Source organism: Protobothrops mucrosquamatus, unplaced genomic scaffold, assembly GCF_001527695.2.
Source record: "Protobothrops mucrosquamatus isolate PMUCROS unplaced genomic scaffold, P.Mucros_1.0 scaffold1137, whole genome shotgun sequence".
Classification (NCBI taxonomy): domain Eukaryota; kingdom Metazoa; phylum Chordata; class Lepidosauria; order Squamata; family Viperidae; genus Protobothrops; species Protobothrops mucrosquamatus.
In genome coordinates, this window is record NW_015387355.1 from 79619 (window position 1) to 94529 (window position 14911).

At 38.7% G+C, this 14911-nt stretch overlaps 2 protein-coding genes across 3 annotated transcripts in view; one reads left to right on the forward strand and one right to left on the reverse strand.

Annotated features, from left to right (window-relative positions):
* PDK1 (pyruvate dehydrogenase kinase 1) overlaps positions 1 to 7781 on the forward strand; it is a 20182-nt gene extending 12401 nt beyond the window's left edge. Inside the window, exons 8-11 of the mRNA XM_015820532.1 lie at positions 355 to 453; positions 1614 to 1724; positions 6867 to 6980; positions 7082 to 7781. Coding sequence (XP_015676018.1) covers positions 355 to 453; positions 1614 to 1724; positions 6867 to 6980; positions 7082 to 7222 — 465 coding nt within the window. The 3' untranslated portion in view covers positions 7223 to 7781. The remainder of the gene's footprint in view (positions 1 to 354; positions 454 to 1613; positions 1725 to 6866; positions 6981 to 7081) is intronic.
* Positions 7782 to 13090: 5309 nt separating this feature from the next.
* Positions 13091 to 14911, reverse strand: part of LOC107291525 (neurabin-1) — a 49277-nt gene continuing 47456 nt past the window's right edge. For both annotated transcript variants that reach the window (XM_015820530.2, XM_015820529.2), the window contains one exon: positions 13091 to 14287. In XM_015820530.2, coding sequence (XP_015676016.1) covers positions 14120 to 14287 — 168 coding nt within the window. In that variant the 3' untranslated portion in view covers positions 13091 to 14119. The remainder of the gene's footprint in view (positions 14288 to 14911) is intronic.

Below are 14911 nucleotides of genomic sequence, written 5' to 3' on the forward strand. Positions count from 1 at the left end.
TGATTCTCCTTCAGGAGCATTGCCAGTCTGCTGGCTGTTTCTGTAAATGTGACACACTTTACCTGCACTTTAGAGCCAGGTGTGTCTCTCCACACCGTTACAGCTCTCCACTGAGGGTGAGACAGCCTGTGTGTTTGGGAACTTTCAGGAGAGCAGGTAAATGGATAATCCTACATCAGGGTAGGAGGGTCACACTATTATGACAAGCCAGAATTCCTACATTGCCAAAACAGTTGCTTCTCTCATATTTTGAAAATGAGTCGAATACGTTTGTAGAAAATACTTTCTTTACTTAGTAAGCAAAAATGTGTATAAATGGACTGTAAATTTTATTTTATTTTTTTGAAAAATTAGAATGCAATGAGGGCTACCATGGAACATCATGCAGATCGGGGAATTTATCCTCCAGTTCATGTCCAAGTCGCTTTAGGCACTGAAGATTTAACTGTGAAGGTAAAGTCTTTATTTATAGTCTTACATTTTCTGTTCGCTAAATCTGGCAAATGACTAGCAAAGCAATTTGCAGGGATCAGAGCCACAACTTCATTTTTTTATAGGACTTATTCTCTGGCCTGATCCAATGACTCTGAATAATTTTACTTCTAGTGTTTGATTATTTTTAGCTGCCTACAGGTAGTCCTTGACTTATAACAGTTCATTTTGTGACAGTTCGAAGTTAACAATGGCACTTAAAAAACTGACTTATGACCATTTTCACATTTACAATTGTTGCAGCCTCCTCATGGTCATGTTGTCAAAGTTCAAATGCTTGGCAACTGGCATGTATTTATACAGTTGCATTGTCCCATCCCAGGATCATGGGATCACCATTTGTAATCTTCCAAGCCGGCTTCCAACAAGCAAAGTCAATGGGGGAAGCCAGAGTCATTTGTTACTAAATTAACAACTGCAGTGATTCACTTAACAACAAGAAAGGTGGTAAAATCGGAGCAAAATTCACTTAACAACTGTCTGGCTAAGCAACAGGAATTTTGGGCTCAGTTGTGGTTGTAAGTTGAGGACTACCTGTATTAGTTTTCTATATACTTTATATAGATGTTTTATTGTTTGTGTTTTATCGTACTTGTAAACTGCCCAGAAGTGCAAGAATAGGTGACATTCAAATAATCCGAGAGTGAAAGAGAAGGGGGATGGGTGGGAAGGGATCCTAGATTTAGCATTGCCTCTAAATATTCAGATGGAAACTATGAACAGAAAAATCTTTCACCAGCTGCACCTTTTTTGCAATAGGACTAATCTGGTCACAGTTGTGGCTGCTTTATTTGCATCATGCTCTTAATTAGCTTTTGTTGCATTTTCAAAAAAAAAACCTTTTAAAGCTTCGGTTCATTTATTTTACATCATAGTATTGAATATTAGAATAAAACATAATTTAATAACCTTTTTGTCTATGCAGACTACTGTTGGAATAAGCGAGAAGCGTCTGTTGGTCTGTTTAGCTAGATCAGGGACTGGTTGTATGATTGCAATTTGTGTGTTGTTGTTTCTAGAATATATTCTTAATAATGACCCATTGTATGTAGATATAGATACACACCAAACATGCAAACAGGAGCACAATACTGTACAGTATTTTTCCCCCCACAATTTAGATGTGTGACCGTGGTGGTGGTGTTCCTTTGAGAAAAATAGACCGACTGTTTAACTATATGTATTCAACTGCACCGCGTCCCCACGTTGAGACGTCACGAGCAACACCTCTGGTTTGTAGCCTGTATAATATTTTACGTTCTCAGTTGTGAGATGAAAAACTCAAGTTCTTCTTATTTTTCCAGTAGCTTTTTTTTAACATGCGATTGAAAAACTTTAATCATAACATATGATTCAAGCGTAATGAATGAACAAATTCTGGAACATTCTATAGCGAGAAATATTTTTTCACCACCCCTTCTTAACCCCCATGAATAGTTTGAAGGTGGTCCATGATTGCATTTGCTTTTGCTCAACTCAGAAAGGTTGGGAACAAAGATAAAGTATGGTCTTGCCCTAAATTGTTGTAGGTCAGTGGTTCTCAACCTGTGGGTCGGGACCCCATTTGGGGTCGATCGACCATTTCACGGGGGTCACCAAGCAAGGCTGTCCGCCATTTTTTTTCCCTTTTCCGGCGGGTGCCTTACCTCCCTTGGGCTGGGCCAGCTGGTGGTCGGCCTGCTCCGTCTCTGCCGCTTGCCAGCTACNCCTCGGCCGGCGCAGGGGGCGGAACCACGCATGCGCGGTGCTCCCGGGCAGGGAAAGTCCTCGACTTACGACCGGTTGGGTAGTCCTCGACTTACGACCGGTTTAGTCCTCGACTTACGACCGGTTGGGGTCGCGGCATTAAAAAGGTTGAGAACCACTGTTGTAGGTCCTAAGCAATAAAAATCCCACCGTGCCAATCTCATCTTAAAGAGGGAGGGGGAAGTGAGACATTCTCAGTAGCTTAGCAGTTTGGATCCTGGCTGGTTTCCTACTGAGAGAGGAGAGACTAGGAAGCACTTGTCAGTCTTATCCCTGCTGATTTTGTCTAGGCTATAGAGAGACCTGGGTAGCCATTAAGGCTGGTATTATCCTTGCAGCCCCTGAAATTTAGGAGCTTTGAGGAGAGATGAGGTAAGAGTTTTCTCCAGCAGGGAAATGGAGCTGAAGCAGGGGTGTCAAACTCGCCACGTCACGTGACGTGTTGCGATGTATCGCGACTCTTTTTGCATTGCTGGCAATGGGGTGGGCGTGGTTTCGGTATGATGAAACCCGACTTGCGGGCCAGCAGTTTTGACACCCCTGAGCTGAAGCATCTGCAGATGAACAAAACACTAGGTCAGCGGTAGTTTTAACAACTGGAAACAAATAGGTTCAACTGCTAGTATTGTTGAAACCCCTGAGCCCTGGAGCTACTTTGAAACTGGTGCTGAATTCTAGAGTAAAAACCTGTCCTGAGGGGGGTTTAGAGGCAAAAAAGAAAAAAAGAATTCCAGGAGAAAAATAGAACTTTAATCATGATCTCAGGAAGGTTCCATTTTGGGGAATTTAAACAGCATGTAACTTACTTACCTAATATATTTGTCTGCTGTTTTCCAGTATAAATCCCAAAGTGATTGACAATAATTTAAACTACAAATATTAACAGTAGCTTTAAAACAGTGTAACATAGTATCAGTTTTAGAAATAAAAGAAAAAAGAACCAAAGCAAAATGATATATTCAAAGCATTCATACAAAGACAGATTGGTTATGGGTCTTTACAGGCACTCGCTAGATTTCAATATAGTTGCCCTATGAATTTCAGCATTTCAGAATGAAGGTGCCTGTGCATGAAGGTGGCCTGCCTCCAGGAGGACATTTTGGGAAATGCTTTGAGTCTGATTCAGTTGGCAGTTAGTGTAATTGCTTCAGTAGCAGAATAATGTATATAGTTGGTTAATCATTTAACAATCTGGCTATTGCATTCTGCACTAGCTGCAGCTTCTGAAAATGAATGCCCTACAGTGGTCAGAACACAAAACTATCAGTGCATAATCCACTGTAATCCCATTATATTTAATAAAGGACATAATCCAGTGGTGGTGAACCTATGGCACGGGTGCCAGAGGTGGCACTCAGAGCCCTCTCTGTGGGCACGCGCACCGTCGCCCCAGTCCTAGGCCTTCAGCTGGGTTTTATAAAACCTTTTCGCTTTAGGCCTCCGCCGCCGTGTGGAAAAAAAAAAGGTTCAATCAATTTCAACTTCTGCGGGGAAAAAAAAGATCTTTCAAAGTTGGAATTGATTGATTGAACTTTTTAGTCCCACCCAGTCTACCGTTACCACGGCAGCCACACCCACCCAATGGGCCACACCCACCTGGCACCCAACGATGCATAAGTGGGTTTTGGGTTGCAGTTTGGGCACTCAGTCTCTAAAAGGTTCGCCATCACTGACATAATCTGTCATTTGAATCTGGTAAAGCAAACATCTAGTAATGGAAATCACTTGGGTCTCTAGGACCTGTTCATTCCGAGGAAGCTCAGCTCCATTCAGAGCAGGTAAATTCTCCAATTTCCAAATTCACCATTCAGCAATCCACAGTGCCTATGTTATGTCAGGTTTCATGGGCATTCATCCAAATTTTAATCTAATCTAATTTAATTTAATTTAATTTATCATTTCTTTTTTCATCCTAGAATTTTCCTACAAGTACAGGGTTTGCCTTTTTTGGATCAACTAAGCATTGATCCATTGGTTGTGACATAAATTGGCAGCTGGCTTGTCAACTCAGCCTGTTGTCACAGGCTGAGAGAATGGCTTCCATATCTAATATGGGACTAGAACTCATAGTCTCCTGGTTTCTAACCTGGTGCCTTAACTACTAGATCAAAGTGATTTTATTTCTCATTTAAATACTGATTTGATACACAGCTTTTTGTGATTTACAAGTTCCCAAACTCCTAATAACTACACCTGTGGTTTCACAGAGTATCCTCAAGGCACTATTGGCATAGTTGCTACAATATAGAGACATAGCCATCTGATGCTGTTCTTTGACATTGTCCTGCAAGTAAGATTAGAATTAATGAAATTCAGTGTCTCCAGTCCAAGAAATAATTCAAGACCAAACAAAAATCAATGATAATCAAAAATACCCAAGGTATCAAACATGATCAACAAGTCAGAATCTGTCTTTTCTCTTGCAAGCAATTATCTAGGCCAGGGGTAGGCAACCTTGGCTCTTTTATGACTCGTGGACTTCAACTCCCAGAATTCCTCAGCCAGCCATGCTGAGGGGAAAGGGAGAGTTTCCAAGCTGAGCCATGCTGGCTCAGGAATTCTGGGAGTTGAAGTCCACGAGTCATAAAAGAACCAAGGTTGCCTACTCCTGATCTAGGCAATCAAGGCTGAATTTAATTCAAAACCAGGCCTGAACCAACCTTGAAAAAGTTCAAGATAGTTGCTGCCTTCCAGCTTGTTTGACATTGTGGGCAAATGTAATTTCTCTTTCCTCAATCTATGTTCTAAAGTTTGGGTTAACTGTTCAAAATCATGCTAATTTTTAATTTACTCCTGACCAAGATGGCTCATTTGGATTAATAAACCAGTTAACTAAGTGATCTAGTTGTGTAGGACATGTACTGTACGTGTTTGAGAATGGAGCTCAGGGATCACTTTTTTTATTATAAAGCTATTTTATGATGGTTTGTTGTATGTCAAAAAAGGCACAATGGCATTTTTCTAAGTAGAGCTGGGCTCCAACATTAGCACTCTTCACTTTAATATTAGCACTTAACATATCTTGAAACAGGTATGATGTTTTTAAAGACTTACCAAGAGATCTGAGTGAGAGTCTCTAAATGCTCTGAAGCACCCCTCCCAAATTGGAAGCATTGCATGGCCCTAGTTACTATTCCTGCATCAGTATGGCCTTGGAAAACAGTATTTTGTTTCTGAGCAATGTAGTGTTGCTCTCAAGAGGGGTACGAAAAAGGCTTTGGAAATACTATGTTCACATTTTCTTGAGTAGAAGCACAGAAAAACCTCAATCTCATTAAGGCCCTGATCATTTGGTAGAGCAAAAGTGAACTAAAAAAGTAGTTTGCTGTTTGGAGGGTGAAGACAAAGGGCCATATCTTTTCAGACCTTTTTTAAACTACTTTTCTGTGTACTTGTTATGTGATGAGGGGAAATTATTTAACGTGTTTTGCTTCCAGTAGCAGCTTGTTTTGTAGACGCTGGCTGATGAAACTTCTGAGATGCAGAGATAACATTATCTTCTGTTAACATTAATAGACATAAATAATTTTACCACCTTATCTGTGAGGACTAGTGCTCAGCAGCAAAACAAAAACATGGGTTGCATAAAGCTGCAATCTCTGCCTGGAAATAGCCCCACTAAACTCTTTGAATGTCCCTATAGGGCAGGGCTGTCAAACTGGCAGCTCACAGGCCGGATGTGTCATGCGCAGGCCACACCCATCCCGGCTTTGCAAAAGTAAAAAAAGATTGTGTCATGTGACACAATCAAGTTTGACACCCATGCTGTAGGGCAGACATGTCAAACACAAGGCCCGGGGGCTGGATGCGGCCCGCGAAGTGGTTTCATGTGGCCCGCGAAGCCATCCTGGAAACAGTGAGGGAATGGCCCCTTCTGCCTTGTCCCTGGCCCAGTCCAGCCGGAAGCCAATGTACAATTTTGTGGTGGCCATCTATGCTGAAACCATTCAGTCTTAGCTCCACAAGGCTGTCTGGAAACAGCAAGGAACCAGGAGAACCTTGAGCAGCAGCCTTGAGGAAATGGGGCTGGGCTTGGTGCCGCGGGTGCTCAAGGGCCAGGCTGGGCATTTGACCTCTGCTGCCCAGCCCCCCCTCATGGCCTGAGAGGAACAGTGAGGCTCCTCCAGTGGACCATGCCTTGGCACTTGCCCTTGTCCCACCCCTTCTGCCAAAGACCCTCAGATCTGTCCCGCTCCTGCCCAGGCCCCCACAGGCACCCTTGACGTGAATGATGTAGAGCTGGCCACCCCCACCCAGTAGACCACACCCACTCCATCCACACCCACCCAGCAGGCCACACCCACCCTGGCCACACCCACCCAGCCCTCCTGAGGGCAACCACAGTGCTGATGCGGCCCTTAATGAAATTGAGTTTGACACCCCTGCTGTAGGGCTAGCATTTCAGGAATTATGGAGAAGAGAGAGGGAAAGGGCAAAATGCGAGTTGTGCAAAAATTCCTTGGCATCAATGGGAAAAAACACAGAGAATATTATGTCTTCATGTTGGATTGTAACTTCATGTTCTTTTTTGTGATTAAAAATAATGTTTTAGTCTATTCATCTGTCCTTTAAGCATTAGACCTGCTTCAGATGTTTCAGATTTTCAGTTGTTTTTGTTTTTGGCTTAGGCTGGATTTGGTTATGGTTTGCCGATATCGCGTCTGTATGCTCAGTACTTCCAAGGAGATCTGAAGCTCTATTCTCTAGAGGGTTATGGCACAGATGCTGTTATCTTTATAAAGGTATGTCAGGGACCAGTTGTGGTGGCAAATTCCTTTCTGTTTAAAATATAAAACTTGTTCATAGCAAGTGATTAACTCAGTCCTCCTTTCTTTTGCTGCAGGCTTTATCAACTGAGTCTGTTGAAAAATTGCCCGTGTATAACAAATCGGCTTGGAAACATTACACGGCCAATCACGAAGCAGATGATTGGTGTGTCCCAAGTAGCGAACCAAAGGACATGACAACATTCCGCAGTACATAGAGGCAGGAAGCCAGGCGTGCTGAGCCAAAGATGGTCCTGTCACAGATGGTCAGCCTACTTAGTACCACTATTACATGTTTAACGGGGAAGGATGCATCTCCATATCCAAACTGGAGTATGAAAACCATATCATTGCCTAGAGTTTTCTGCAGTGTTCATTTCTAAGAAGTGAAGCTTTTCTATCTTTGCATCTTAAATTACTTCAGCAAATGCACCTTATATTACTTGAGCAAAGTCTAGATGATAAAAGACCTGAACAGTGGGTTCAAATATTGTTCTGCTTAAACCACCAGTCATTCCAGTGAACAATTCATGGGATGTATTATTTTCTTTAGACACCTCCTCTGGGATCAGTCGCACTAATGCAGCCTTTTGCCCTCAAGGACTCCAAAAGTGATTTTCAATGTGAGAGAAAACAATGTGAGCTTATCTCGTTTTATTCATTTTTGTATTAAACATTATGTGGAATCAATTAATTTGTTGCTGTTAGTGTAAACAACTCTTTGGCTTTATATTTATAGGTATATATTTACAGCTAGACGTAGAATTTCTTGAGCCTCATTCATTTTGTTTTGAAAATTGAACTATTTCAATCTTTTTCACTGAAATAAATATTTCAAAGGACTTTATGCACTTGGCTTGTCCAGGTGCAGTGTTTTCCCAACCAGGGAAAGCAAAGCTGATCTTTTAAGAATGCAGGGCCAGCCGAGTCCTTAGAAAAGAATCCGACCCCTGAGTTACTACCAGGTTAAGTAGGCGAAAGATTTTAAATCTTAATTTCCTCTTGAGATATTAATGGAATTTAGAAGTGTATAACTTGGGCTGAATTTTCCATTTATGTTCAGGGAACTTAGTGGTGTTGATAAAACCCTTCCTAATAGAATGCCACTCATGCAGAAGTGCTGCCAAATACAGTGGTCCTCAGAGTTTGATCACAATATGTGAGGTAAGGGTTGACAATGAATTCATTTCTTTTCACATTTATTCTAATATTCCCATAGAACAGTGAGATATGCTTGTTTTCTAAGAAAACAGAAATTGGAACATTATACCGTGTGATTTATTTATATTCCTTTATGGCAGTGTTTCTCAACCTTGACAATTTTAAGGCATGTGGACTTCAACTCCCAGAATTCCACAGCCAGCAATGGCTGAGAAACACTGCTTTATGGCATATTTTAATGATCCCATTTAAGTTTTCCTTTCTGCAAGGCAGGTTTGACAAATGACTTAGGTTAAAAACAAATTTCATTCCCCCGAAATCAGTTGAATACTGATATCACTGCTAATCTTTTACTATTGTAGTAACTTAGAGATATGTCTACTCAAAAATAAAATCCCGTTGCATGAGTAAAGGATGTAGCTTGAAGCGGAAGACTTAAAATACATTACATCGTAAGTCCCATTGAATACAATTGGACTTGGTAGGACACAGAGAAGAAGATTGGCTTAACTCCCTCAGCCGATACTTGGGAAAACATCATACACATCTTGAGTGATATGAAGCCCCACACCACTGCAGATTGGATTTAGGACCCATTTCCCATTTTCAAATCAAAAGATTGCTAGAATATTTTTGACTGACAGACTGAGATGAAAGTTTCAGAAGACCATATAAGGAGATGATATATAATGAATTTCAGACCAATCAGTACCGAATGGGTTATGTGCAAAATGAAACAACATACTTTGAAATTAAAACAAAACCAGCCCCTTTGCAAAAAATGCCTTTTACAGCTTTGAGTTCTTTCATCAGGGAGGCTGTTGTTGAGCATTAGTTTGTAGTCATTGTACCACTCCACTTAGAGATAGGAGACAACATTCTGTGTTCCATCAGGAAACTTGAAGGAATAATAAAAAAAATATTATTGGTCAGAAGATGAAATACATCCCCTCTCCCAGCAAAATGAGCCTTGGATTGTAAAACTATTACAGATAGCCAATAAGGATAATTAAAACAATAAAAAAGTGCAAAGCAGTTAGTCACTAGATAGATACATAAAATAAGCTTTTACCTGCAAGTAGAACCATTTACTCAATACTAAAATTAGTTAATTTCCTTCTATTATACTTCGTTGTGTTTCAGTATGATTTCAATTCTCAAGCTTTTTATTTTTGAAATGCACCTTTTTATGTCCCTCATTATTATTTTTTTCATACTCCCCAGTTACTCAAGCAGACTGTCCCCAGATGATATGCAGTTATCATCTGCAGTTACGATAAAACATTTCAAATAGGTGGTGCTTTGATAGAACAAAACTTTACATACTGTGAATCTTACCACAGAGAAAATAGCCATGTTTAAAATGTTTTTTTAAAACCTGTAACCAATAATGAAAACAATTGTTCAGCATAGCCATAGAACAGCCCAGTGAGGAAGCACCATCAGTGAACTCAGGTCAGCTATTCATGGAAGAAAGGTAAATAAAATGATAGAAACTCCTCCATAACAAGGAATTTTTAAAATTCATCATGCTTACCTCTCTTCCTTATGTCCAAAATAAATCTCATTTATCTACTTGCCCATAAACCAACCTCCCTTACACTGGTTCTTTCCTGCTCAAATAGCTCTGGACAATAGCAGAGATGGAGCCTGTGTCCCTTGCTTTATGAACTACTGCCTTCATTATAAGCTCCATGTTTGGGAGAGTGAAACAAAAGGTAGATCAAAGGTGTCAGAAGACCCAGGACTTGTTTGGAAAACAGGCTTTTTTGTTCCATGTTTAGTAAACTTGACAAAGCTATTTTGAGTGTAAAGCATTTTAAATGTCTCGTTGCGAGTGTTTTTATGAAACACGTTACATTATGCTTTTAATTTTTTTAAAAAAAATGGAAATTGCTGATCACTTCTAGGCTAACTGGTGAAATATCTTGGGGAAAAATGTTCTGAGAGTAGCCCTGTTAAAATTCCTTATGAAAAGGTTCAGGCTGTTTTGTGTTTCTATTTTGAGGTTTTTTCCCCCCTGTAGGGCAATTGTTAGAAGAATAATGGAGAGTCTAGACCAGGGGGAGGCAACCTTGGCTCTTTTATGACTCGTGGACTTCAACTCCCAGAATTCCTGAGCCAGCATGGCTCAGCATGGAAACCTCTCCCTTTCCCCTCAGCATGGCTGGCTCAGGAATTCTGGGAGTTCAAGTCCATGAGTCATAAAAGAGCCAAGGTTGCCTACCCCTGGTCTAGACTGAGATAGCAACTAAGAAACATCCCTCTCAGTTACAGTGCTTAAGGCCATAATCCTTAACACATTTTTACTTAGGAGAAAGCCTTAAAACATGACAGTGCCAACGTATGTATGGATTTTAGATGATCAAGGAAATAGCAGACTAGAACTACCTTTGTGTAGGGATTTCCTCTTATCAGAAATTAAGCTAAATGTACTAAATCACAGGATTAGATTACCCTTTCAATAACTGGTAGATCAGTGCTGGAGTTTTCAAATGAGCTACAGTACATCGTTAAGCCTACATTATGGAATTAATCATCGTTGAAAGGAAATAATTTGTTGCACGAATCATCAGAAGCTTGATAGATGGATTTGGCCCTTGAAAAGTTATTTTTTCAAGCTCGGTTAAATACAATCTTGGGTAAGGAAACAGAGAAAGACTGGATTAGTATTATCTATCCCTGAATGAATTACAAATGTCAACAGTACTCAAATAAGCCGATGGTCTGATAATCCAATAATGAAATTATCTGCCATGTGCCAGACTGAAAATGATACAAATAGGTTTAACAGACACCACTAGAGTTGCATATAGGCCTTAGGATATATGTATATGTTGTCCTTATTGAAATAAGATGGTATTGGTGTTTTGACAATTCAGATTACTGAAAGTTTATAGAAAATAATTGTTTAGGTTACAAAATGGATTTATTTGCTATTATTTTGAAGTTTGATTTCTATTTAATACAGTATTTAAAATAATAAAAATACACCTTTATGGGAATTTCTCACATTGATAGTACTACAAACAAAAATCATTGTCTTTATAGTTGAAAAGTAAAATGGAAAGCAATCACTTTTTGTTTTTAGAATATTAGTCTTGTACTATGAAAAGTTGGATTTGTAAGAAAAATTACACTAATTTTTGTAAGAAATAATAAAGTTTGACTTTTTTTAAAAAAAAAGATACAGCGTATTAATGAGTGACAGCTCGTTTCAGATGAATTTTCAATTCATTCTGGCCAGAAGAAATGTTTGTAGTCTGCTTCTCTGAATATATGTGACTGCACTGAAACATTTACATTTTATAGAGAACAGAAAGAAATCTCATCCTAAAAGACAAGTTAAAATAAAATTCAAATCTGATCTCACAGTCTAGGTCAGTGGTGGCGAACCTATGGCACCGGTGCCAGAGGCGGCATTCAGAACCCTCTCTGTGGGCACGCGCACCATCGCCCCAGTCCTAGGCCTTCAGCTGGGTTTTATAAAACCTTTTCGCTTTAGGCCTCTGCCATGTGCAAAAAAAAAAAAGGTTCAGTCAATTTCAACTTCTCGCGGGAAAAAAAAGATCTTGCAAAGTTGGAATTGATTGAACTTTTTAGTCCACCCAGTCTGCCGTTACCACCGCAGCCACACCCACCCAATGGGCCACGCCCACCCAATGGGCCATGCCCACCCGGCACTCGACGATGCATAAGTGGGTTTTGGGTTGCAGTTTGGGCACTCAGTCTCTAAAAAGTTCACCATCACTGGTCTAGGTAGTGGACAATCAGACTCTGAACATTCTGAATGAAATTGTCATTTGAATTTTCTAATTGTCTCTGTTAGCTACCCAGACTGAATGGTCGAGTCAGTGCAGTTAGTCAAAAAGTTGTGTGTGGTATTATATAATTTCAGGAGTTTCCTGTGATTAACTGTGTCATAAGCTGCAAATCAGTCCTTTGACTAGACTTCATTGAAAGCCATCTATATGCTGGACAAGTTTAAGTATCTGACCTGTGCAGGACTTCCCTGACCATAAACCAGCTTTTAGGGAAATAAGAGTTGGTTCAATAACAGGAACCGTTCTGTTTATTAGAACTCTCTCATAGAGTTTAAAGGGATGGCAGATGAGGGAAATTGGACAAAAGTTCTTTTGTTTGGTTCTTTCCCAGATTTCAAAAATTAAAAAACCTGGGCTTTCCTCCAGGTCATTGGAATACACTTTTGAGGCCATACAAGCATTAAAAAGTGAGAACCACCATTGTTTTATTAAAATTTATATTTTTAAAAAATTGTTCAACACGAATATCATCCAATCCCATTTTTCGTATCTTGAATTGCTGTTTCTAGTTCTTTTCTATGAAAGGCTGAGTATAACACACTGGCCTCCCCTTCCATTGTCCTTGGAAGCCTGCATTTCTTAAGTCTCCCCTTAACCCTGCCATTTAACAATGGCTGATGAACTATTTGGTTTGCCATGATGTTCTTACATTGACATGAATTTGTTGGGATCATTATTCAGATGTTTCAAGTCTTCTGACTGTTCTTTGTCAAATCATTTGATTCCAGGGTAGCCTTCCATTTCTGAAAAGAGTGCCATTATATTATCGTCAGCTTCAATTGTTTCTTCAGCGAATGGATTTTCCTCAAGAATAGAAACTATTCTTCTAGAATAGTTATTAAAATGAGGCATAATATCTGGAGAGCCCTGGTACAAAGTGAGTTTGGCACCCTTTAAGAATAGATTTTCTGGGCTCAAAACGTACAGATTTAACAAAAAGATCATAATTTTCTGTGAAAAAAATGTGAAAAGCTTATGTGAAAAATGAATCGTGATTTGGGTTCTTTGAAACAGTATTTTTTCAACAGCTTGCTTATTAGATTACAGCATTGTGCAACTTTCACAAGAGTTAATAACATTCCAAAATTCAGATTTCTCTTTTTTGAACAAAATTTATTCCGTTTTTCAAAAGTGTCATTCTAAGATAAGTGTATTTTACAAAAGATTGTGCTGCTGCTCAATGGCAAATCCAATTGTGATTTACACCATTCTGGAGAACAAATAATTATTCATGAAAACAAAAACATGTTTGAAGTCTACAGTGTAAATATGTATAATGCAGATACCTCATGTTTAATTTAAATGGAGAGAGAGAGAGTAATTCTATCTGGAAATTGTAAATCTAGAAGACCAACAGCATGTAAAAATCATCAAAAATATAATTTGGTCCCCAAACATTTAAGTAGGAAAGGGTTATGCATTCTGACATTTATCACATGAACTATAAAAACATTGTATACAAAAGTATATAAAAGATAACTTTTGAAGTCATGCTTAACATATTAAAAACATAGAAAAAGTATTTTAGAAAATATTAACGAATTATATTATTACAATGCTTTGAAATTAAAATGAACTCTGAAAAATACAGATTGTAAACACTTCATTACATTAGATTAAATTAATTTTCTATTACTTTTTAAAACTTAATTTCTCTCTATACAATACTATGGGCAACAAACTATCTCCAACAGAATATAATGTCCTAATAGCATCTGTTCACCAGATACCCGTTATACTGTAATTTGTATCACATCTTGTGTTTTAATAAATTGTATATGCCACTTCCAAAGACACTTCAGGGAATTAGCCAGACACATACTGTATATACATATTTCTTAAAAAATAGTTAATTTAATATCCATTAGTACAGGTTAATAATCTAAATATAAAAATTGAAAATATTTTAATGCAACTGTATAAATGGGAAAGGACTATAGAAATCAGAGGTAAACTAAGTTTGTTACTGTAAAACTACCATTTTCTTCCCTCCATAATTGTACAGAAATATACAGTTGTTACATTTTCTCAAGTTGGATCCTTATTCAATAAAGACTGAAGCATTATATCGGTATAGCTCTACTTTAGTTCCAGCTATTCTAGAAGAAAGTAGTATGGCATCAAATCATGTTAGCAGCTTGATTCCACGGCAGCCACCAATTTGCCAGTTTTCCGCACTTCCTTCTCTTTCTTCTGAAACTTTTCTTTCTGTTTCTCCAGTTTTTCTTGTGTTTTTTTAATATCTTTAATTTTTTTCTTTATTGTTGATCGGTCATTTTGACTGGATACTCCTAAAGCCTTTAAAAGAAAAGTTACGTTGAGCAGAGCAGAATGCGGTAAAAAGAGAGTCTTTTATTGTGGTACTAATTTCCATAAACAAAAAATTAATATTTCAATTTTTAAAATATTTTCCTTGTATCAGCTATAGCAGAAATAAACTCCAACTTCTATGGCTTCCTCTACAGAGGTAACTGGCAACATTATCAAAAAGAAATCATCAATATGTGGGCGATATCCAGTTCTTTATCATCACTGTGTTTAACATCTGACTGGTGTTTGGAAACTATCAGGTCTTGGATGAGGAATAACAGGCTCAGACCTAACCCAAACAGGGTGGAGGAGCTATGGATTCAGAAACCCATGACTTGATGAGGCCCCAGGGAGGGAAAACTCACAATCTAGGTGTACTTGACTCAGCTCTTTGTGGAAGGTGGAAGTCATGGCTTTTACCCAGTTTTGGTAAAAATGGAATGGAATGATCTTACTTGTAGTTACAGGCACCAGAAATTATTGTTATTGTTATTATTTTATATTATTATTATTTTGGTTATGGCTTCTTATTGTATACATCACTAACTCCATTTTAGACCAATCCCATAAACAAACAAATATAGCAAACCTATTAACATTGTCATGATGATC